At 41.0% G+C, this 26,679-nt stretch overlaps 1 protein-coding gene across 5 annotated transcripts in view; it reads left to right on the top strand.

Moving 5' to 3' along the window:
• dacha (dachshund a) overlaps positions 1 to 26,679 on the top strand; it is a 312,302-nt gene that overhangs the window by 128,262 nt on the left and 157,361 nt on the right. For all 5 annotated transcript variants that reach the window (XM_067996893.1, XM_067996890.1, XM_067996894.1 and 2 more), the window contains exon 2: positions 2,318 to 2,433. In XM_067996893.1, coding sequence (XP_067852994.1) covers positions 2,318 to 2,433 — 116 coding nt within the window. The remainder of the gene's footprint in view (positions 1 to 2,317; positions 2,434 to 26,679) is intronic.

The raw sequence follows: 26,679 nt of genomic DNA, 5'->3' as shown, positions 1-26,679 counted from the left end.
TCCTGATTAGCCTATTCAAAGAGCCCAACACCTGTTTTAGGTGGGTGCCCTGAACACTTGGAAGTCACCACCTGCGCAAGAGATCATGTCTGGAAATTAGTCCCCCCATTCTAATTTTACGCCCATAAAACAGGCGTGACCAGGACCAATTTCTCCTCCCTAGGAGTTTATCAAGGTTAAAAATAAATGTAAATCGAAATGTAAATGCTGCAAACAAAAAGAGTGCTTCCTCTTTAAAATAAACAGGATGAATGATCCGATGGCATAGCATGTTGGTGTGCCAGTACACAGTGGCAATGGAGTAAGCAGTGGACCATAGTTTCATGGCTAGGATTCTCCACATTGCAAGCTGCTAATTGGACTGAGCCATTACAGGACGGGGCAATCAGAGTCTAGGCAGTTCTCTAAAGGACCGGAGGGACAATCAGAGGGTGAGTTACAGCTGGCAGCTTCCATGCACTTGCTAGCAGTTAGTTACAGTGTGGCTCTGGCAGAGATCTGAGAGCAGGAGTTCTCCTTACCCTCACACGGCTGGAAAGTAGAGACATCTATAACAGGCTAGGAAACAGCAACAGTAAAAATAAGTGAGGGTAAAAATGAACACACACGTATGCAAAGATCTGTATTGTGTTACACATCACAGTAGGCTTTGAAAATTGATCAATCTGAGCTAAGCTAGGGTAAATTGTGCAATATTGTGATATGGCAAAGGAATTTTACACCAAGTATTTTCACGATACACTGTACAATGTATGCACACAGACGATGCCAGTTCAGTGTTGTTTTCGACCATGACCACGACAGTAAATTCACAAGCTCAACTTGATTCGGACTGAAACAAATCAACAAGCTCAACTTTGGCCGTTCCGAATAAGACTAATTTGCATTTTGACTGTAAAGAGGGGGCAGAAAATGGTAACCATCAGTTGGAGAGGGCAAGCCGCGTTCCTAGCTTTCTGCTGAACAATGGCACACAAAGGAGACAGTTCTACTTTGAAAACTAAGAAGGTTTAATGGCTGCCTTGTATCAACAAACCTGGTCAGGTTTTACAACTTTATAGCGGAAACTTATTTTTAAAAGGATTCATTAAAACTGCTCGTTAAAAAAACATTGGTTTGTATCCTCCTGCTTTTGACTGTTTAAATAACCTTCATTATATTTACTGCACGTTCTTAATCTGTTAAAGCAACATTAAACCAGAAAGCTTGTTTCAGTCTGTTGAACATTTCAGATATGAATTATTTTGGATGAAAATCTTTTGCACAGTTTGCAGTCTTTTTTTTTCCTGTACACTTGAAAATGTACACTATTGATCTGTTTGAGGATTTATGATTGGGATTGTGTTCCTGTAGGGGATTCAGCACAAATGAGATCTTCAGGCAGTGAGAATAAAGTTATTAATCCCTGAACAAGTCAGTGATGTATTTACAACTTATCTAGTAAAAAAGCTCACACTTTCATCTTTTGTGACCTGTAGTGTTATTCGTACCATGCCCTCAGTTGCCCAAAGTTCTTGGAAACTCTTGTGAAATATCTCCAGTTTCCTTTTATGAATCTTATTTAAATTGACTCTCTGGAAACATTTGGACAAACCAGTCCCCTTCTCTGCTGTGATCTGAACAATCAGTTCTCATTCCAATCTCATTTTCAGACAACCTCCTCATGTGCTTTGAAAATCAATTCAAAACAGATCAGATTTTTTTTTTAAATTACTTTTTTTGGGAAACATTTCTACTTGAATCTGATTCTTGGAATGGTAAAACATTTTTAACGTCAAAATCTTCTCATTTTAAAATTAGTACGTCGGCACAGAGTTAATTTCACTTGTGAGAACACCATTTAATATCATCTTTGACCTGCTGATTAGCAGAGGCCTTTGTGCATTCTGGACACTCTCTTTACACCCATTCCAAGTCTCTGCATTTCAAAAATTATACAGCACAATTTGGACCTAAGTTGTTTTGTATTTCTTGCATTTGTTAGGAAATCAATAGCCATTAAAAAGTCCCTGGAGTGCAATAAAGACATTTAATTTAAAATGCTCGAGTAATAAAATCCCTTCGATTCTGAATAATGTTGAATAAAGACTGGGTTCAAACTTGTTGCTCTGTTTTATCCCCCCAAAAAATTAATATAGGGTTGACTGGAACAAGGTTTGGTAGATATTCTGTAAAATGTCTGGTTTTATTTTTCGTGCTCCTGTAAAATGGTTGTTACTAGAGTTTGGGAGACTTATTTTTGGCTGTCACTTTTAAAGACTCTTTGTTTCAAAGTAACCAAAAAAATTAAAACCAGCTTATTTTTTCTCTTCGACAGCTCAAGGCCTGGAAGGCCCCCAAAACGGACCCTGAGTGTCACGTTGCCAGAAAATTCTCGCATCATGCCCCATGCAGTCCCAGGTCTCTTATCACCAGGAATCATCTCACCGACAGGTAATGAAATCCATAAAATCATCAGCACAGACGTTGTAAGGATCTTCAATTGAAATGAACTAATATTGATTGAACAGGCTTGTCCTTCAGGGGGTTTTATACTTTACCAGAGGTTGGAATATTGGATTTTTTGAGTATTCATAAAAAACAATATAGTTTTGTTGTTACATTGTTTCAGATCCAATGTCGTTTGATTCTGTAATTCATTTGCTCAAGATATATTGCCATTTTCTCCTAGATGCAATGAGATTCGTTGGGTTCTATCATTAAGAAAGCCAAGGAAGGCACTGTTTCTGAACACTCTTACTGCTTGGGATTTAGTTCCTTAGGTCTTGATTTAATGAACGTCCATGTCTACATACATTAAACATCTTACTACAGTTAGATTGCTTTCACATACAGCTTTCATAAAGTGGAGCTTTTGTTTAAAAAAAATGTAATACCAATGTGAACTTGCCCATTTATATATGTTCTACGTTTATACATTTGTGAGTTCAAAGTCAACAAAGGAGTGTGATTTTTAAAAGTTCCTAGCCAATTTTCTCTAGTTCCTTCCTCTGCTGAATGTGTTGACCCCCTGCTGGGTATAAGTTGCACAAGTGCAGGTCCCCCTCTGGTACCTTAACAAATGGTCAATTCGATTCAACTATGGGGTAAGGATGGCATGAAACCGAGTCTGATCCTTCCCTCACCTGATGTCCAGAACATGCAAATCCAGTAGAGTCAATGGATAACGATCAGAAATGGGGGAGTCGAGTCCAATCTCTCCCTTCGACCCAGGGCTCTGAGGGCAATTGTTGCAACCCTACCACTGCTCTGATTGAGATCAACTAGCTCAGCAGAGATGGAGATCAAACCTGGGACCTTCCTATGGCTCACCTAGTCAACTGTACAACCCTTCCAGATCCAACAAGGAAGCTCACACTATTGTTTTGGGGGGAAAATATAAAATCCTTGAAAAGACTGAAAGAAAAAGTCGCCAAAATATTCAGCATTTGCAGTAATCAGTGATTCTGCTAATTATGAAAGGTATTTTTGAGACTCATTGTTATTCAGTAATGAAACCGGCAGAGCTTGAGGAAATTGCTGTACTCAGTGCGAAATGTATAGGACAGTTTTCAGATTATGATCACTGTACAGCTGATCATTAATGACTAGAATCCTGAATTTTAACCGAAGACTGATCAGGAACGCCTCTCTGCCTCTCACCCCATGGATATGTTTCCGATTCAATTCATTGTTAAAAGAGGGGTTGTGGGGGGGGGGCTATAATTTCCTTTGTGCGTAAGGTTAATTAACAATTTTTATACTAAATTATTATAAACCAATTAGAGTTCAGTAAAAGATTTTTTACCTTTGTAGGGAAGCAGTCAGGCAGCCTAAGTTCTTGGAGCTGCAGGAGCAGACACTCAGCTGCTGCTGGGATTCATTCGGGCTGTAATTGCTGTGCTGAGCAAAGCTGCTCTGCAACATCTAAAATTAGTTTTTACCTAAAGTTAAAACATTGTAGCAGCAGGTATGCTTGGCAAACCAGTGGCACTATCAGGGCATTGATTGTGCCATTGGATGCTGCTCTATTTGAAGCTGTGTGATGGGTCTTGCAAGTCACTTTACTAAGTAACAATGTCCCTTTACCACATCTGGAGAGCTATAAAAGGAGGGGACTGAGCCATGACCTCTTTTATGATTTTCAAAACCATCGGGTTTCCAGACTGAACTTATACTTGATATTGCAAAAACAAATAATTCACAATTAGCTATCCATTTATAGGGTGAAGAATCCCATGACAAAACACCAAGATTTTGATAGCTCAATAGTACTTGAATAATTATCATAGAATCGTAGAAACATAGCACAAGGAGGCCATTCAGCCCTCTGTGCCTGTGCCAGCTCTTTGAAAGAGCTGTCCAATTTAGTCCCACTCACCAGCTTTTTCCCTTTAACCTGCAAATTAGTCTTCTGCAAGTACATGTCCAATTGCCTTTTGAAAGTTCCTATGGAATCTGTTTCCACCACCTTTCAGGTAGTGCGTTCTAGATCTTAACAACCCTCTGTGTGAAAAAATTTCTCCTTATTTCCCTTCGAGTTCTTTTGCCAATTATTTTAAATCTATGATCTCTGGTAATTGACCCATTTGTCAGAGGAAACAGTTTCTCCCGATTCGCTCTATCAAAACCCCTTATTATTTTGAATACCTCTATTAGGTCTCTCCTGAAACTTCTCCGCTCTAAGGAGAACAATCCCAGCTTCTCCAATCTCTCCACATAACTGAAGTCCCTCATCCTTGGTATCATCCCGGTAAACCTCCTCTGTACCCTCTCCAAGACCGCGACATCCTTCCTAAAGTGTGGTGCCCAGAACTGTAAACAATACTCCAGCTGAGGCCTAACCAGTGATTTCCAAACGTTTAGCATGATTTCCTTGTTTTTGTATTCAATGCCTCTATTTACAAAGCTAAGTATTCCATATGCTCTCTTAATCACCTTATCATCTTTTCCTGCCACCTTCAAAGATTTGTGAATATGCACCCCCAGATCCCTCTGCTCTTGAACCCTCCTCAAAATAATACCACTTTGATTATACTGCCTCTCCATGTTGTTTCTCCCAAAGTGCTTCAAGCTTATCGACATTAAATTGCATCTGCCATGTGTCTGCCCATTTCACCAGTCTGTCTCTGTCTATGTCCTCCTGGTGTCTGCTACTATCCTCCTCACTATTTACTATGTTGCTAAGCTGTGTATCATCTGCAAACTTTGAAATTGTACTCCCTAAAACCAAGTCCAGGTCATTTATATACAACAAAAAATGCAATGGTCCTAATACCGATCCCTGGGGAACCCCATTACATACTCATTCAGTACCTCAGTCATGTCCAATTCTCCAAAAAAGTAAGGTTCTATTCCGAAGGACTGAAAATATTTTTATGTGAGTGTGTCCTGGAAAAAATAATCAAACTTAATGTTGGAGTTGCTGAAAGCTATGGGTTTATCAACACTCCTGTATTTGCCCGGGGGTTTCATGCATGAGATTCCCAAGCTCGGTCATCCTCCAGTGTATGCAAACGGAGGGCCCGCAAGTGCAGTGCTGGCATTTGTTTCTCTGACTTTCTTCCACGAGAAAAAGTATTTCGCAAATCCCACAATCTGGAAGGCCATGAGGAGTGAAAGAGAAACAGGCATTGATGGAGAAAACAGGGGAAAATTAAAAGAGGGAAACAAGAGGAGAGAATATATTAAAGCCACCTTTCTAATGCACTGAATGATGAAGTGTGGGTTCTGTTTTCACAATGATGCAAACAGGAGCCAAATTTCACTGCCTGACCATGTTGCTGTGACATTGCGCATGCACTGAATGCTGCTCACCAGCCTCCTACCAACATAGTGAAATTTAATAATTGAAAAGAGCTGCTGACACAGTCAGATATTTTGGAATTCTTAAGATGTGAATGTTGGTATAGTTGGCCTTCAGTATAATAACCTGTTTGAGTTGCATAGAAATCGTGTCATGATGTGAGGGATATTCTACACAGGAGATTTTGTATGTTTCCCAGACATCAAGGGAGTCATAAATAGTGGTATCTGGGGTTGCAGGATGTCAGAGGATATTACAGTGAGGGGCAACTGGAATGCTTCTTGTTGCATAATAATGATATTAGCTGAATACCGAATGTATTATTCCCATATCAAACGAGGTCCCAAAAATCTATGAATTCCCTTTAAAAATAATGGATAATCCTCAAAAATCTGGGTGGGAATGGTTTGATATAATGCAGTGTTCTACAAGTTGTGACTTAAACTCAAATAAAAATGTTTTTCTTTACTCTAAAATCTAATATTGCTACCCTAAAGCTGCTACATATGAAAAGAGGTGACTTATCCTGGGCTGCTAGGAGCACTTCTACCTACCTGCTGTCATTGTGATAAATGACACATCCCATTGTGTCTGCACTCCATCTGGTTTGCCCCAAAACAATGAAAGAGAATTTGTCTTGTGCCATTCTTACACATACAAAATAGAAAAGTGTGTCTAAAAACTCTGATGCAAATTACACAACAACAAGACTGTGGTCCGCAGCGAGACTGATACAGGTACGGTGACAACTTTCATTAACCTTTAAGCATTGAAAGAATGTTTGTGCTCTGAAGTTATTAAATATGACAAGGTCACCTTTAATTGTTAATGACAGGGCCGTGCTTGATCATGCACTTGCACTTCATGAATCCAACTGTGGAATGTGCTGCACTGGGCAAGCTTTCTTTTAAATAAAGGAAAAATATTTACAAAAGATTAGAGTTGAAGTATTTTAAACTTTATTAGCCACTGACCCAGATTTACATAACTCAACAAATGTCTTTAAATTACATATTTATTTTTTAACTTCCGGAGCTGTCACCACAATGTTTATTTTTGAGTAGCTTATTATCTTCCATTTCATAAACCACAAAATGTTTCCCATTAGTTAAACTGCTAAAAATACCACTTTGCGACTTTGCGAGCGAACTTGCGACTGTCGTAGTCTATAGTACTGAATCATATCTACTACAAAAGTTACAAGTTCAATTCATCATTTATGCTGAATTAACTAAGCTCAGGTGAGCTGGCCTCATGTTAAGGGTGCTACATTTGGCCTCAATGCTGCTGGGTTAGGATGGAAAAGAAATTAGCCAGGGTTCCTACCCCTGATTGCTATCCAGTGATACTTTCCTGTGAGGGGTCAAGATTGGGATGTGGTGCCCCTGCCTCACTGTCTAGACTCACAGATGAAGAATGGTCATCTCTCATGACCATGTTACCATGTTCCAGCTAGGTGCCTTCAGGAGAGGAGGGAAGAAAACTAGAGAAAAAAACAAAAAAAACCCTACATTAAAACAGTGACTACACTTCGTAAGTATTTCATTGGCTGTGAAGACATGAAAGGCATTATTTAAATACAAATTCGTTCTTTTCTTTAAAATAATTGCTTTTATTTTTGAGGGAAACTCAACATATTTATTTGATATACCAGTATTTAAAATGAAAATTTCAGGGTCATGCTTATCATTCTTTTCCAATCAACTTGCTTCTGTTGCTAACTTGGACCTCTACATGCTTAAAGAATATGGCAATACTGTCAAATCCTTTTATAATCCTGTATAATGAAAGGTATCACAGAATGTTCCTGGAGTTGCTGGACTTGGTTCTAGGGAATGAGGTGGGCCAAGTGGAGCAAGTGTCAGTGGGGGAGCATTTAGGGAGCAGCGATCATAGTATCATAAGGTTTAGAATAGCTATGGAAAAGGACACGGACCACTCTAAAGTAAAAATACTCAATTGGAGGAGGGCCAATTTCAATGGGATGAGAACGGATCTGGCCCGGGTAAATTGGAATCAAAGATTGGCAGGCAAAACTGTAAGTGATCAATGGGCGGCCTTTAAAGAGGAGATGGTTCGGGTACAGTCTAGCCACAGTCCCATGAGGCAGAAACATAGGGCAACTAAAGCCAGAGCTCCCTGGATGACAAAAGAGATAGTGAGTAAGATGAAACGGAAAAGACAAATGAGAACCAGGCAGAATATAGAAAGTTCAGAGGGGAAGTGAAAAAGGAAATAAGAGGGGCAAAGAGAGAATATGAGAATATTCACAATATTTATTAACGACTTAGATGAAGGCATAGAAAGTCTCATATCTAAGTTTGCCGATGACACAAAGATTGATGGGATTGTAAGCAGTGTAGATGAAAACATAAAATTACAAAGCGATATTGATAAATTCGGTGAATGGGCAAAACTGTGGCAAATGGAATTCAATGTAGACAAATGTGAGGTCATCCACTTTGGATCAAAAAAGGATAGAACAGGGGACTTTCTAAATGGTAAAAAGTTAATAACAGTGGATGTCCAAAGGGACTTAGGGGTACAGGTACATAGATCATTGAAGTGTCATGAACAGGTGCAGAAAATAATCAATAAGGCTAATGGAATGCTGGCCTTTATATCAAGAGTACTCGAGTACAAGGGGGCAGAAGTTATGCTGCAGCTATACAAAACCCTGGAGTACTGTGAGCAGTTCTGGGCACCGCACCTTCGGAAGGACATATTGGCCTTGGAGGGAGTGCAGCGTAGGTTTACTAGAATGATACCAGGACTTCAAGGGTTAAGTTATGAGGAGATTACTCAAATTGGGGTTGTATTCTCTAGAGTTTCGAAGGTTAAGGGGTGATCTGATCGAAGTTTATAAGATATTAAGGGGAACAGATAGGGTGGATAGAGAGAAACTATTTCCACTGGTTGGGAATTTTCGGAGTAGGGGGCACAGTCTAAAAATTAGAGCCAGACCTTTCAGGAGAGAGATTAGAAAACATTTCTACACACGAAAGATTGTAGAAGTTTGGAACTCTCTTCCGCAAACGGCAATTGATACTAGCTCAATTGCTAAATTTAAATCTGAGATAGATAGCTCTTTGGCAACCAAAGGTATTAAGGGATATGGGCCGAAGGCAGGTATATGGAGTTAGATCACAGATCAGCCATGATCTTATCAAATTGCGGAGCAGGCACGAGGGGATGAATGGCCTACTCCTGTTCCTATGTTCCTAGAATAGACTGGCGGCCAACATAAAAGGGAATCTAAAAGTCTTCTACAGGCATGTAAACAGTAAATGGGTAGTAAGAGGAGGGGTAGGGCCGATTAGAGACCATAAAGGAGATCTACTCATGGAGGCAGAGGGGATGGCTGAGGTACTAAATGAGTACTTTGCATCTGCCTTTACCAAGGAAGAAGATGCTGCCAGAGTCTCAGTAAAGGAAGATGGAGTTGAGATACTGGATGGGCTAAAAATTATTAAAGAGGTACTTGAAAGGCTAGCTGAACTTAAAGTAGATAAGTCACCTGGTCCGGATGGGATGCATCCTCGGTTGCTGAGGGAAATAAGGATGGAAATTGTGGAGGTACTGGCCATAATCTTCCAAACATCCGTAGATATGGGGGTGGTGCCAGAGGACTGGAGAATTAGGATAAACCCAGCACCTATAGGCCAGTCAGTTTAGCCTCAGTGGTGGGGAAACTTTTAGAAACGATAATCTGGGACAGAATTAACAGTCGTTTGGACAAGGGTGAATTGATCAGGGAAAGCCAGCATGGATTTGTTAAAGGCAAATTGTGTTTAACCAACCTGATAGAGTTTTTTGATAAGGTAACAGAGAGGGTAGATGAGGGCAATGCAGTTGATGTGGTGTGTATGGACTTTCAAAAGGTGTTCGATAAAGTGCCGCATGGTAGGCTTTATCATCAAGATTGCGGCCCATGGAATAAAGGAGGCAGTAGCAACATGGATACAGAATGGCTAAGGGGCAGGAAACAGAAAGTAGTGGTGAATGGTTGTTTTTTGGACTGGAAGGATGTGTACAGTGGTATTCCCCAAGGGTCAGTGCTGGGACCACTGCTTTTCTTGATATATATTAATGACTTGGACTTGGGTGTACAGGGCACAATTTCAAAATTTGCAGATGACACAAAACTTGGAAGGGTAGTAAATAGTGAGAAGGGTAGTGAAAGACTTCAAGAGGATATAAACAGGCTGGTGCCATGGGCGGACACGTGGCAGATGAAATTTAACACCAAGAAATGCGAAGTGATACATTTCGGTAGGATGAATGAGGATAGGCAATATAAACTAGAGGCACAACTCTAAAAGGGGTACAGGAACAGAGAGATCTGGGGGTTTATGTGCACAAATCGTTGAAGGTGGCAGGGCAGGTTGAGAAAGCGGTTAAAAAAGCATGCAGGATCCTGGGCTTTATAAATAGAGGCATAGAGTACAAAAGCAAGGAAGTCATGATGAACCTTTATAAAACACTGGTTCAGCCACATCTGGAGTTTTGTGTCCAGTTCTGGGCACCGCACTTTAGGAAAGATGTGAAGGCCTGAGAGAGGGTGCAGAAGAGACTTACTAGAGTGATTCCAGGGATGAGGGACTTTAGTTACGGGAATAGACTGGAGAAGCTGGGGTTGTTCTTGGAACAGAGATGGTTGCAAGGAGATTTGTTAGAGGTATTCAAAATTAAGAAGGGTCTAGACAGAGTAGATGGGGAGAAATTGTTCCCATTGGCGGAAGGGTTAAGAATCAGAGGACATAGATTCAAGGTGTTTGGCAAAAGAACCAAAGGTGACATGAGGATAACATTTTTTTTTACACAGCTTGTGGTTAGGATCTGGAATGCACTGCCTGAGGGAGTGGTGGAGGCAGATTCAATCATGGCCTTCAAAATGGAACTGGATAAGTACTTGAAAGGAAAAAAATTGCAGGGCTACGGTGAAAGGGGGGGCGCGGAGGTAGTGGGACTAGCTGGATTGCTCTTGCATAGAGCCTGCGCGGACTTGATGGACCGAAGGCCTCCTTCCACGCTGTAACCATTCTATGATTCTATGGAGTTAAGGGTCCCTGCAATTCCTCCATACCAGAGGGTGCAATAATCACTTAGTATTGCAGGTTAGAAGAGAGGATTTATAGATAACACTTGGTCCATGTAATCTCCTGGACTGGTTTTGATTGCCTGAGGGGTTCAAAGAGGAATTTTATGGAGTATTTTTTTTCCTTTATTTGCCCTGGGTTTTTTTTGTTTTGTAGCTCTCCCAGGAGATTACATAGCTGCAGGGGGTGGGGGGACGTGTGGGTGGAAGAAGTTTTTAGCCATGATGGTCCGGCCATCATTGTGTGGGGCAGGCTTGATGGACCAGCTGGTCTTTTCCTGCCCGTCAACTTTTTATGTTCATATTCTGATTCAGATCATGCAACGTAGAATTTATTTAAAATAATCCCAATTGACAAACATTTAGGAGCTTGATGAAAATAATGTGTTAAAATAAAGTTAAGCATACGATGTTGTAATTGTTTACGCTACTTGTATGGTAATGCCCATTTCAATGTGCTCACTTCACCAAACTTGTTTCTTTCACGGTATCTTCTGTATTTCAGGGTGGACAACTTAAAAAAAAAAGCAATGGTGTTTTCACAATTGGCCTGCAATTTGGCCACAAATGATCTAAGAAACTGTTGAAATCCAAACTCTGTGGCAAATAATCCTTGGCAAAGGTTTGCTTGTCTCACTAATCTTGCTTAGGTCAGATTTGCTTACAATTATATTTGATTAGATTTCATCTTTATTTTACGTTATATACTATGATAGAAATTACGTTATTGCAGGTTGCAAAGGCGGAGAATAGAAAGAGTTAATAACTTTGTTAATAAAATTTCTGTAGTATGGCAGAAAACATGTTGATGTGTTGTATTCTTTAACAGACACTCGGTACTCAACAGATTAGGATTGACTTGGCCTTTCCCAGCACTGAGCAGGTGACTTGATTACATATAAATCAAGCATAAAATGTCCTGTTCTGGGCGGTGAAGTGAATCAGTCAAATTATCGAGTGGCAAAACTAATTCTGTGCCTTGGGCCACAGAAGCTGCCAGTTCCTATAAGTCAGGCCTTCACTCAGTGTAAAATTGTTTTTATTTTATTCTGTTTCATTTAATATGGCTATTGAAGCTAATCCATGCAGTAAACCTGAGCCTGTAGATCTGTCAGAACTGTTCCAGTTACCAGTCTCACCACAGTAAGTAGCAAGTCCCTCAGAATTAGGCCATTAGTGCTACCAAGAACTACTTTACATGAAACAGTAATCACTAACTTACAGTCTATTATTAGATTAGCTTCATAGGGATTGCTTTCCTTTGCTGTGTGCTGATGCATAAACGACATGTTATTCCCATATAAATCTGATGGCAGAGCAGCTCTGACACAATGTTTCTATTCTTAGATTCTACTCACAGACTCTATTGTGATTACTGCATAATTTTATGTTAGCATCCTAAATGCTTACACTACAGAGTTCATGTACAGCACCATTGCTGCATTAGCATTTTCAATCTAAAATATCTTATCGATTAAGTCATGCTGCTTGTGTATACAATCCTGTAGTCTTGTCACTGGGATTTTAGTCTAGATGGGTCTGCGAAATTTCTATACTGTGTCCACTTAGCTGAAAAATATTTAGATTTTGATCTTCAAAATTTGGTCTGCTTCTAGAGACAGTATTTTCAGCTTTATCACACAAGGGTGAAGTAGTGGTGTTTATGGGTTTGCTACTGGTGGTGGGAGATATTCAAGGGGATGAATAAAGAATATCACATGAGTGTATTAGTGAGATTTTTTCTATAGCATATTAGTCCCAATATGCCAAATAGCCAAGTGACAATTGCTGTGGATTATATTTATGATGCATTTCTACCATAGGCCTGTGCACCGTGAAGTGTAACATTAAACGGCACAACAGCCTTCTACCAATTAAACAGCTCAAAGGACTCCCTTAAGATGACTTGTTTTCCATTAGGTTAGTTAAAATGGTTATTCTGTGTCAGCAACTTGTATTTATATAGCGCCTTTAATGTACTAAACATCACTTCACAGAGGAGAAGCAGATGCTGAACAGTTACAGAAGAAGTGGGAGAGATGATTGAAAGCACAGTCAAGGAAATAGGCTTTGAGCAGGCTTTTGAAGGTAAGAAGAGAGTTAGTGAGGGAGAGGTGTTCAGGTAGAGCGCTGCAGTGTAGGGGTTGGAGCTGAAGGCTCTGTTGCATACGATAGAGTGGAGGGAGGGGGAAATGCTTAGGAGTTCAGCCCTGTCCTCGTAAACTTCCATTGGCTTCTTGCCCCCCAGCACAATGAATTCAAAATCCTTGTCCTCATTTATAAATCCTTCCATGACCTCGCCCCCATCCTAGCTCTGCAACCCTATCCAGCACTACATCTCAGTTTGTGCTCTTCGGTCTTCGAACTCTGATAGGCAAGTGGATGGATGTAGTCTGGAATTGGATGGGCAGCAGAGTTTTAGATGGATTGGAGATAAGTTAGGGTGTCTTGTGGTTTCAGCAGTGGTGGGGATAAGCTGAGAGTGGAGACGGGTATTGTTGTGGAACTGGATGTAAGTGTGGAGACAGGTATTGTTGTGGAACTGGATATAAGTGGTCTTGGTGATGGAGTTTGCGACAACAGGACACTGATGTTACACACTATCAGGTTGAGCCTCATTGAGCAGCTGCGGGGGAGGAAAAAATCTGAGAGTAGGCTTTGGAGTTTTTGACAAGAACTGAACAGGATGGCTTTGGCCGTTCCAGTATTAAGTTGGAGAAGATTCAGTCATAACAAGCAATTTGACAACAGGTTGTTGCAGAGCCAAGATTGATGGAAGAAAGGTAGTGCACAGTGTCATTAGCATACATATGGAAGCTGACCTCATGCCTATACCTAATGTAATTGAGCAACAACATATAAATGAAAAATCGGATGGGGCCAAGGATGGGACCTTGAGTTATTTCTAAGGTGACTGAGGGTGAGAGGAGAAGCCATTTCCAGAGAAGTGTTGGCCATGCTGGCACAGGTAGGAATGGAACCAAGAAAGTGCAGCCTCACAGAGGTTGGCACAGAGGAGAGGTGGTGCAGGAGAACACTACAGAGAGTTTGAAGAGGATAAAGAAGGATAACAGGTCACAGTTTCAATCACGGAGGATGTTGTTGCTGACTTTGACCAGGGTGGTCTCAGATTTGTGGGCTGGTAGGAAACCAAGATTGAAGGGATTCAAACAGTGAATGAAAGGGAAAGATGAGTGCAGCTGTGTAATGATATTGCACTCAAGAACCTTTAAGAGGAAGGGGAGGTTAGAGATGGGGTTGTACTTGGATTGGACAGAGGAGTTGAGGATGATGATGGTGGCAGTTTTGAAGGTGAGGAGAATAAATCCTATGCAAAGGGAAATGTTAATAATGTCAGGAAGCATTGGGGCAGAGGAAGATGGCTGTCCTATGTTACAGCACAGAAGGAGGCCATTCAGTCCATTGTGTCTGTGCCGGCCGATAAAGAGTCATTCAGCCTAATCCCACTTTCCAGCTCATGGACCGTAGCCTTGTATGTTGCGGCACTTCAAGTCAACAAGCACCTTTTAAATGCAGTAGAGGGTTTCTGCCTCTACCACCCTTCCAGGCAGTGAGTTCCAGACCCCTACCACCCTCTGGGTGAAAAATTCTTTCCTCAGCTCCCCTCTAATCCTTCTACCAATTACTTTAAATCTATGTCCCCTAGTTATTGACCCCTCTGCTAAGGGAAATAGGTCCTTCCTATCCACTCTATCCGGGCCCCTCATAATTTTATACACCTCAATTAAATCTCTCCTCAGCCTCCTCTGTTCCAAAGAAAACAAACCCAGCCTATCCAATCTTTCCTCATAGCTAAAATTCTCCAATTCTGGCAATACCCTTGTAAATCTCTTCTGTACCCTCTCTAGTGCAATCACATCTTTCCTGTAATGTGGTGTACGCAGTACTCAAGCTGTGGCCTAACTAGTGTTTTATACAATTCTAGCATAACCTCCATGCTCTTAGATTCTATGCCTCGGCTAATACAGGAAAATATCCCGTATGCTTTCATAACCAGCTTACCTACCTGTCCTGCAACCTTCAGGGATCTATGGACATGCACTCCATGGTCCCTCTGTTCCTCTACACCTCTCAGTATCCTCCCATTTATTGTGTATTCTGTTGCTTTGTTTGCCCTCCCCAAATGCATTACCTCACACTTCTCCGTTGAAGTCAAATTGAATTCCATTTGCCACTTTTCTGCCCACCTGACCAGTCCATTGATATCTTCCTGCAGTCTACAACTTTCCTCCTCACTATCAATTTTTGTATCATCAGCAAACTTCTTAATCATGCCCCCTACATTTAAGTCTAAATCGTTGATATATACCACAAAAAGCAAGGGACCTAGTACTGAGCCCTGTGGAACCCCACTGGAAACAGCCTTTCAGTCACAAAACCACCAGTCGCATGTTACCCTTTGCTTCCTGCCACTGAACCAATTTTGGATCCAACTTGCCACTTTCCCGAGGATCCCAGGGGCTTTTACTTTTCTGACCAGTCTGCCATGTGGGACCTTGTCAAAAGCCTTGCTAAAATGCATGCAGACTACATTAAACATGCTACCCTCATCGACCATCCTTGTTACCTCCTCAAAAAATTCAATCAAGTTAGTCAGACACGACCTTCCCTTAACAAATCCATGCTGACTGACCTTGATTAACCCGTGCCTTTCTAAATGACGATTAATACTGTCCCTCAGAATTGTTTACAATAATTTGCCCACCACCGAGGTTAGGCTGACAGGCCTGTAATTACTTGGTCTATCCCTTTCTCCCCTTTTAACAATGGTACAACGTTAGAAGTCCTCCAATCCTCCGGCATCATGCCTGTAGCCAAAGAAGATTGGAAAATGATGGTCAGAGTCTCCGTTATTTCCGCCCTTGCTTCTTTTAACAGCCTGGGATACATTTCATCTGGGCCTGGCGATTTATCTACTTTCTAAGATGCTAATCCCCTTAATATTTCCTCCCACACTATTTTTATCCCATCCAGTATTTCACACTTCTCCTCCTTAACTACAATCTCTGCATCATCCCGCTGTTTTGTGAAGACAGGCGCAAAGTATTCATCAAGAACCATACCAACATCTTCCGCCTCCACACAGGTTATCTTTTTGGTCTCTAATAGGCCCTACTCTTTCCTTCGTTATCCTTTTGCTCTTTATGTATTTATAAAACATTTTCAGGTTTTCCTTGATTTTACTTGCCAATATTCTTTCATGCCCTCTCTTTGCTTTCCTAATTTCCTTTTTAATTTCACCCCTGCACTTTCTATACTCCACCAGGCTTTCTGTAGTATTGAGTTCTCGATATCTGACATAAGCTTCCCTTTTTTGCCTGTATGCTCCTTGACATCTAGGGGGCTCTAGATTTGGGAGTGCCACCCTTTTTCTTTGTGGGAACGTATTTGCTCTGAGCCCTCACTATCTCCTCCTTGAATGCTTTCCACTGCTCTAACACTGATTTACTTTCATGTAGGTGTTTCCAGTCCAATTTTGCTAAATCACTTCTCAGCTTAGTAAAATTGACCTTTCCCCAATTGAAAACTTTTATTTCTGGTCTATCTTTGTCCTTTTCCATAACTACTTTAAATCTACCTGAATTATGATCACTACCACCAAAATGCCTTCCTACTGATACTCCTTCCACCTGCCCACCTTCATTCCCTAAAACTAAGTCCAGAACTGCCCCCTCTCTTGTTGGGTTTGCTACGTACTGACTAAAAAAGTTCTACTGAATGCATTTTAAGAATTCTGCACCCTCCACACCTTTTACACTGATTCTATCCCAGTTAATATTAGGGTAGTTGAAATCCTGTCTTAATACTGCCCTATTGTTTTTGCACTTCTCAGAAATTTGCCTACATATTTGATCTTCTATCTCCCTCTGACTGGGGGTCTATAGTACACTCCCAGCAGTGTGATTGCTCCTTTTTTGTTCTTTAACTCAACCCATATGGTCTTATTTGATGATCCTTCTAACATATCATCCCTCCTCACAGCCACAATTGTTTCTTTAACCAATATTGCCACCCCCATCCTTTTTTATCCCCCTCTCTATCTCGTCTGAACACCCTGTAACCAGGAATGTTGAGCTACCATTCCTGCCCCTCATGAAGCCATGTTTCAGTAATAGCTATGATATCATACTTCCACGTGTCCATCTGTGCCGTCAGCTCAACTGTCTTATTCACTAGACTCCTTGATTTGAAGTATATTCCATTAAGCACTGCTAAACTCTTTTGTTGTCTATTATCTGACCTTTGTTTCCTCTGCCTTCCAAACTCGCTTACTAATTTTCTGCCTTCCATTTCCAGCTTTGCTTCTCTCCCTTCTGAATCTATGCTCAGGTTCCCACCCCCCTGCCAAGCTAGTTTAAATCCTCCCCAACAGCACCGGCAAACCTCCCTGCGAGGATATTGGTCCCAGACTTGTTGGGGTGAAACCTGTCCAGCTTGTACAGGTCCCACCTCCCTCAGAACTGGTCCCAATGCCACAAGAATCTAAAGCCCTCCCTCCTGTACCATCTCTTCAGCCATGCATTCATCTACACTATCCTCATATTTCTGTACTCACTAGCGCATGGCACCGGGAGTAATCCGGAGATTACTACCTTTGAGGTCATGCTTTTTAATCTCTTTCCTAGCTCCTTACAATTTGCCTGGAGGACCTCATCCCCCTTTCTACCTATGTCATTGGTACCAAGATGGACCATGACTTCCGGCTATTCACCCTCCCCCCTCATAATGTTCTGCAGCCGCTCAGTGACATCCTTGACCCTGGCACCAGGTCTTGTCAGTGATTATGTTAGGACAGGGTCAAGCTAAATGAGGAGAATAGGGAGGAGACTTCAGCAAGGAAGCCACCACTGGGAGAGTGACAGATAATGAGGACTGTAAAGGAGAGGCAGGGGGAATGAAAGGAGATGTGGTGCTCAAATGAGGTGATAGTTTCCCGAGGAGGAGAAGAGGCTGAGATGTAACCTGACAATGAGAGACCCCATTGTTGCCATTGTGGTTTGGCTGGTGGATGTGGCGGAACATGCAGCCAGGTGAGGCAGCTTCAGTGCCTTATTTTCAATTGTATATTATGCTGTAGTCTTTGAGATACTGAGTGTCAAAATGCATTGGATTATATAAATAAAGCTGAGAGTTTCTGTCGCTAGTCTAATTATACATAGTGTACATACAGAACCGTATAATCAAATCTGAAGTGATCACAGTTATCACATGATTGATTTTCTTCTTTGATGTACAAATGTGCTAAGGGAGCCTTGGTTTAAAAAGATTTTTCTCTTGGTGCCACCAATACCAAAGAACCCGATTTCAACACTGGGCAGTGTGCCTGTTTACACTTGTGAATTCTGATCTCCATCGTTGAGATCAGGTCGAAATTCAAGGATGAAAAGCAACAGTCAGCAGTGTCAGCGCACAAACTGAAGTTGACCTTCATGACAAAAATCAAATATATTGATAATGGATGCTACTAGGCTTCTTTAGCTCCGGCATAAACATAATTTAGTGACAACTGTGGGGCACTGCACCATTAAATTCATTAGCTTTGAAGATTGTCACTACTCTTAGGTCAAGTTTAGGTGGATTATCAAAACATTCACCACAACCAACATTGTGGCTTGCTGTCATTTTTAGTATGAAGTGTGTCTTCCACTTATTCGTATCACTTAAGGCTATTGTCCCTTTTATTAAGGTCCCAGACCTTTCCAATGAATCTCTATTATTTTTTGATCTGATAATGTACAGTCAATTCCTCACTGTTGCGACTTTTAAAAAAAAAATTGCTTCATGAACACATACTTTCTCATGTCACTTCAAGTTAACTATATGTTAAAGGCCCTGAAAGGACACTCAAATCGAAATGACGTCCTGCTATTGGCACCTTTTTGGCTGGATAGAATGACAAATTGAAAGTGCTGATAAAAGGGCTCGACCTGTGATATCAATTATTCTGACAGTCATAATGAAAATTTATTGCCAATTCCCCTTAACTTTCTCCATTGATTTGGGGGAAATAGCTCATCGGAAGATCACACAATGAATGTTTATCCGGCATCACTATTGTGCTTATAGGCAATAGTCTGACTTCACATTTCCTTCTTGCTTTGCACAAGATCATAAAAACAATCACACACCATGAATGAAAGGCTATTAGGCAACTCACATTGCACTTCTTTTCCTTCACAGAGTTATAAACTATTTTACACACACACATATATATTTTACAATGTTCACAATGTAGAAGCACAGTAGTCCACTCTAAGTATCCAAGCACATCCTTCTAAACTACCAATCCAAGTGCCACTTGTTCCGTGTGCAACATTTTTGGCTCTTTCATGACAGTCGGACTGTGTTCCAAGCATAAAATGTACCCATATTATTTTATATATGTTCAGTGCAAAGCTGACTGCCACTTTTCAGTTCGAGAGAAGCTGGATTTTTTTAAAAATTGAATTAATTTGGTAAAATATGTATTTTTTTCTTTAGTGTTTCATGATTTGTTTATATTAAATTACTTGTGTTGTAAAGATTAAATTTTTTTGACAAATTGGTTATGGACTTGTCAGGGTTCACTTGTAAACAGAATAGGCTAAATGGAAGGAGGGGAAAATAATGGAACTGTAATAATCAGATTGACTGAGTGAAAAGAAGAAAAGAATGCCTCCCCAATTCTACAATCAGAAACCAGCCTTTGTCTGAAATTGTACACTAATGGTTTAATGTTTTTACTTTACCTGGAGTTAAAATTTCCAACCTTTTTATGTCTTCAAGATGGAAGACAACTGTTCTCAGGATTCTGTCATCATTGGTCTTAGTCTGACTGCCAGGAGGTACTTGAGTACAGGTTGGGATGACTATCCCAGTGTTTTGTTCTTCTGTTGACTTTGTTTAAAGAGTTCTTTATAATCCAGCATTGAATGATAAATTAACAATTAGGTTCATTAACATGGAAAGCATTTAACAGCTTATTACTGGCTTACAAACTCTATCTTGCAAACTGACTTCTCCAGGCTGGATCCAACAGCTTTTTGCTTAATTAAAGGGTTAATACTTAAGGCAGCATCACATTCAAACCATTGCACCCAGTGATTTTCCTTCCTTCCTTGGAAAGAGGCACGTGACCTTTTCTCAACACTGAAACTGGGCTACTGGCTATATGGGAAGTTGAATGCAAATCTATAACCCACAATTCTATGGCTCAGAAGAGTGCAGCACTAGTACTTTGTTCCACCCTGCCACCACATTGGAATCAGGCAATCTCATAAAAATCTAAGAATATTCTATAGGAGCAGAGTGACTTGCTGCCTCCAAGCGATTATTTTCTTGCTGGATCAGCAGTCAGAAGTTGATAATTCCTGATCCCAGTGTCATTCTGTTCTAGCACATTTCCAGTGCTGGTTTTATTTTCATTCAAGTGCCCTATTGTGTAGTAAACTGCATATTTACAATAACCTGCTTAATGTAGAGCTTTACTTCTGTGTATATGGCAAGCAAGATGCATCATGCAGTCAGACTTGTTCAATCCATAGCCTAGTTTATAGGTAGAATACAATGAAACCTATGTCATAGATCAGGCATTAATTTTTCTCAGTTGGGTACCTAGAACAGATGGCTGCTCAATGCAGGTGCAGTGTTAGTAATGGAAGCCATCCAGAGCAGTGGCCCAGTTTCAGCTCCTTTGTTTCAGTTGTTTTTCTGTGCTACAGAAAAATGATCAGTGAGAATGTTTAGTGTACTCACAGTTGGGTTATTAGTTCAAATTTCTGCTCAAGTTACCTACAAGACTGAAACGTTTTGGCAACTTAATAGGAGGATGGGCTCTGAGTATGTCCCTAATAAAGTGGGCAGTAAAATTAATAAAAGAATGGTGTAAAGTTATTGTAAATTTAATCCATTATTACTTAAACATTGCAGGGCATCTTTAAGGAGCATTGTTGCCATGGCAAACTGATTTGTCATCAATTTTTGAGTTGGGTGAAGTGATTTGTCACTAGAGACGACTGAATAGCTAATATTGTTTTATCAGTATCTGAATGTGCACTTTACATGGCTTTCACCCGAGCAAGTTTTCTTGCCCTTCACAGAAATATACATGAACATCGAGTCTGGACTTTTAGCCTGGTTAAGGATAGCACAAGCGATTTGGCACAGTGCAACATCCCACAACAAATCCCACAGATTTCTACACTTGTCATGTATCGCATGATTTACTACCTGAGTACCGTAATTTTGCATGAAAAGTTTTGGAGGCAGTGAAAATGCCAGTTCTGAGCAGATCTATGCGACAACACATTACTTGCCACAACAAAGGTTGCCCTGCCTTTCTAAAACAAAAAGAACAGAAACAAGAGTTCCAAAGTCTTTACAAAAATGAAAATAAATCTGGGCATCATTTTTATCAATACATATCTTTGATAGGATGACGCAGTAAATTAGAAAAAGAAGAGAACCACAAAATCTGTGAGAGATTTAGTTCATTCTCTGCAGGCCCAGTGGGACTGTGCCTAGTTTAAGACCAAATCAAGGAGGCTAGATCCAGTAGTATTGATTGTGTTATTTGGTAATATAACCAGTCTTTTAAGGATCAGTTGTTTGAACAGAATCTGAGACCACTGTTGCAAATGTGGGGATGAAATGGTAGTTCAGTTCATTTCCTCTCTGTGAAGTGTGTAATTTCAATTCTCCTTCATTCGGCATTCTCCATACACTGCATGATCTGTCCCTTGTCCATTTGGTTGTAGGGAGTCACATCCTCAACTTTTCAGGTGGTGATGTCATGATGGTTCTTATCAAGATGTGATTGGCTGTTCCCACCCTCCATAAAAGTCAGGCTCCACGCCTGACCAGTCAGTTCATTTCATTCCAAATTTAGTTTTGAGCCCTCACATGATCTGAATTTTTTCAGGATACTGGCTTTACTATGAAGATTATCAAACAAACCTGTTCTTTTTAAGAACAATTTTTTATGAAGAAGGGCACCTAATATATGACAATACTTCAGAAAGGAGCGAGACTTTCTTCACCGGACAGAATAGCTCTGTTCAACCTTGGCTTCAAAAGTCCATTCTCAATGGCAGATAGACATCATCTTGGCACCAAACACTAGCCTCCAGATCACAACACTAATGACTGCTGGCTCTGCTCTGGGTTTTTACATCGAACTCATGAAAGATCTAATAAATGTAAAAAGAATGCTCAACTGACAAACAACTTACTTCAGATTCTAACTCACCCCAACACCCATAACTTCACCCAACTCAACAATGCCATCTTCATCTTTTATCTCAGTGGAACCCAACAGCAACAAGAAAATAATTTGAGGTAACTTCCATCACTACTCCCCTCAGTATCTCTGAATCAATGCCAACGACATCAATAATTTCATTGCCTACTGCTCCCATGAAAATCCCACGATAGTCTCTTTTAAGTTGGAAAACTTGTTTCTTCTGCTGCTTTAAAATGGCTCTACTATATTTTCAGTGCTCATCTTCTGCAGCTCTTTTAGCTCTTTGGCATCACTGGCACTGGGACTCCCCAAGGCCTGGCTATTCCTGTGAACTTATCCTGCTTCGAGGACCTTATTTTCTCAGCAATAGCGTTACTCAAGCAGGCTACAGAAGACTTTGCTACTAAATTCTGGACCTCATCGACAACAAATCTGTATGGATCAAGTCTCCATCAACAATATCACAGATGCCAAGCAGAAACTAAATTGCAGCGCCCTTTTGTCTATACAGGCATATCATATGATCATGATTTATGTACTCTTAGCCTTATGTTCTGCCTATTGTGTGTCAGGCAATGATCACCTCATGTTTTGTCCCTTTTTTGGGGTCTGAAAAATCTGCTGATTCCTTTCTGGATCTCAGTGTGGACACGATTGCCGATAGTCCTCACCCACTCCCCACACATGTGAAGCAGCCTGTACAGGCCAGTTCCCCAACACCTGTTTCCCTGTCAACTTGACCAGTGTATATCCCACATGCAACACCACAGTTCTGGAGTACTGCCAATCCCAGACCCTCCCCTTTCAAAAGGCAAATCCCTTCGCTTGAAATCTAATGCCCTGGATATCTGTATCTACACCCTGGCCCAATCTATCAGACACCTACACAAGAACAACCCTTATCTATGCTTGGAAGTCCAGCTGAACTAATGACCTCTCAGCCCCCAAATCCTGTCCTGCGTGAATGGGAACAAAGCTCTGTAGCCATTGAAGATACAGAACCTATCAATGTTTATGGAAACCTACCCACTGAAGATCTCCAAAGCTGCAATCTCAATTCAGTAAGGCTTTTAAATTGAAGGTTGCCTGAACCCTGTATACCATGTTTCCAGAAGTTCCTGACACCAAAGTAGAAACTATAGTTTTAATTTGCAGATTCACCATCTCTCTAGGTTATAGTCAACGTTGGATGGGCAGACATCTCAAAGATTCTAACCATATACCCTGAGTGGATGCAAGTTACACATTATACCTTGCTTCTATTGAATCCTTGTATAATTTTCTCACACCAGAGTCCACTATGGTTCTTTAGGTTCTGTTTCACTTTGAAAAATCTTCCACACAAAACACCAAACATGCCACCAGAGCATGAATCCAAGTGTCCAGACATAATTGGCAGACTCTTCTTCACTCGAGGTTGGTATGGGGTGCCACCAAGCCCATTGAGTAAGTTTTGTACACTAAAATGCAGGTCTGCCCGAAGCCATAGTTATGTGAGACCAAACCCTTCTTCTGGATCAATTTCTTGTGGAAGGTCAGCTCAGGGGTGCTGCAGACAGCTCTTTTAATCTAGATTCTGGAGCCAGGATCATGGCATTCAGCATTATATTCCACAGGTTAGCTTAGTTGTGTCGAGTTTCCCTCCCTGGAGAGTTACATCAAAACTTGTTGCCACTTCATAAGAACATAAGAAATAGGAGCAGCAGTAGGCCATACGGCCTGCTCTGCCATTAAATAAGATCATGGCTGATCTTCAACCTCAACTCCACTTTCATGCCTGATCCCCATATCCCTTGATTCCCTTAGAGTCCAAAAATCTATCTATCTCAGCCTTGAATATATTCAATGACTGAGCATCCACAGTCCTCGAGGGGTAGAGAATTCCAAAGATTCACAGCCCTTTGAGTGAAGAAATTCCTCCACATCTCAGTCCTAAATGTCTGACCCCTTATCCTGAGACTATGTCCCCTAGTTCCAGACTCTCCAGCCAGGGGAAACAGCCTCTCAGCATCTACCCTGTCAAGCCCTCTTAGAAGCTTATATGTTTCAATAAGATCACCTCTCATTCTTCTAAACTTCCTTTCAGTGGCAAAGATATATTCAGAGGCCACTAGACTCCTTCAAAAAGTATGAACAAGATCTTCAGACGATGTCTGGGATAGTTTTTAGAACCACAGCCCCTTTCAAAACGAACAAAACATCATGAAGACAGGCCTCCAAATTTACAGCCTCAGCATTGCTACTTTAGTTGAATAGACTATGGTTCAAGAAAATAACACCTCAAATCATCTTACTGTCCCAGAGTTTCTGAAGAGGCGCGCTACACAACTCTGTCCTCCCAATGACTCACCCAACCCTCTACTCCCTTTAAGTTCTCCCATGAGATGACTCCAAGACTTTTCCAAGCATCGGGAACCAATGACAGCAGAAAACTGAATTCTGGCAAAATCGGGTATGGCTATCCCCTATATTTTCTGGCCTTAGCATCTCATTTCAGGGTACCATCAGTTCAGGCTACTTACAAGATCCTATTATCAGCGCAACTCTTTCTATAGAGATATCCAATCTTCAAACCTCAGGGGTAATCAAGAAAGTCTTTCCCAAGGAAGACGATTCAGGTTTTCTTCCTAGATGTTTCATAGTTCCATAGAGATCAGGAGGACTACCCCCAATCCTTAACCTGAGGGATCTGAATAGTTTTATAAAGAAAAAGAAGTTTAAAATAGTCAGCCTCCCATAAATTCTGCAAGCAATTGTCCATGGTTGGCAGCCATTGACTTGAATGATGCATACTTCCACGTGACAATTTGGTAGTGACACAGCAAGTTCCTTCAATTCAATTTCACAAGACAGAGCCACCAATGCAAGGTTCCTCCATTCAGCCTTTCAATTGCTATTTAATGCAGTTTGAGCATTTCAGGCCCAACATCTTTATGTACAACCCTATTTGGATGGTTGGCTTGTCAGAGCCACGTGTAGAAAGTCTGCTGCTGCGCATGGTGTTTTCGATACAGATGTAAACCATCCTTCCCCAAACTAAAGACTGGAAGTGCTTTAGCTGGTGTTAAAACTCTATTGTGGAAGCCTCTCTACATCTGATCAGTGCAACTTTGGTATGCTCCTGTAGTGTATAGAGAATGCTGAGTGAAGAAGAAAGATTACTTACCTTGGTAGAGCCTTCTTCGCTTTCTGAAAGGATGCTTTCTTCACATACTGTGCTTCCTCCCAGCCATCCCCATAGACTGTAATAAGGGTTTCTACCACCAAGTCAGGCTGCATCACCTAATCAGGTAATGTAGTTGTCATGTTTTAGGAATTCTGACCATTTTCCACAGAAAAGATTTTGAAAAAGGAATTACTTTTCAATGTTGGGTATTTAAAGCAAAGTGTATTGTTACCAGTTAAAAAAGGCTCTGAGATGATAGGTGATTAAAATGCTAATCAGCCGTGTTTTGATAAGCAATTTGTTAGCCTGTCTTTGCAATTGATAAGCACCGCAGACACATTGTGCCCATTGTGCTGGGCAGTCACTGGTCCCGGGCACATCACAGGGGTGCTCTGGCAGGCCCTCCCTACTAGCTGTGAGCACAGGGTGATAAAAACAGATACAGAGAGACAGACAGACAGTCAGGTCCAACAAAGGCTCCAAAGTCGATCAGATTTTTAAACAGAAAACTTTGAGGGAAAAACTTTGGCCAGGCTCAGAAGAAGAGTATTTAATGGGGGGTTATTTTAATTAAAGCAAGCAAGATGACCCAATGCTTTGGGGAAGCATAGTGTGTTCCGTTATCTTCTATTATTATGTGAAGTCAAGTCTTACTTGACTTAAGGGAGTCTGATCACAACTGTTGTTCTGTATGTTTGCCTTTTGTGGAATAAAGCAGCTTAATGATTTATATCTGGTCTTGTCTGATCAGGTGTTTCCTAATCCACCTTCAAAAATATTGGAGACACATGATGGGGGAGGGGACAAATGTGAAATTCATAAATATTCAGTTCCGATCACAAGGGGTATTATTGCTGCACCCTTGGGTTACACTTTCACATAGACAGACATCGGGCAGTGCGAGTCTACTCTGGGAGGTATGGGGCATGGGGTTCACTTGCAAGAGAGACTGATGCCATTGAATCCGAGAAAGTATCTACGGCAGCCTGAATGTGTAACAGTGCCTATAGGTCAAAATGAACTTATGATCAAGAACACTGTCGGCCTTTTATCGGGAGCAGGATCAACTAAGCACATATAGACAAGTATGTTTGTGACATCACCTTCTGTTGTGTTGAGCACATGACTCTCTAGGGCCAATTGGACTAGGGACAGCTCCTACCGTTCATCGAGAATGCATCCAAGGTAGGTAATCTTTCTTTAATCTTAGTTTATAGACTGTGCTTCAGCAGATGCAGTAGTGCAGTTTGAAGGATCCAGATCAGAATCATCCCCAATGTCCAGGCCCAAAGACTGTTGTGTGTCTGCAGTTGGTTCTGCATTTTTACTTTGCCAAAAAAATATTGTGCTGCATCAGATATAGCAGCTGCCAGCTTTCCAACCCACGG

This window comes from Heptranchias perlo, chromosome 15 (assembly GCF_035084215.1).
Source record: "Heptranchias perlo isolate sHepPer1 chromosome 15, sHepPer1.hap1, whole genome shotgun sequence".
NCBI lineage: Eukaryota > Metazoa > Chordata > Chondrichthyes > Hexanchiformes > Hexanchidae > Heptranchias > Heptranchias perlo.
This window is presented reverse-complemented; position numbering and strand designations above follow the sequence as displayed.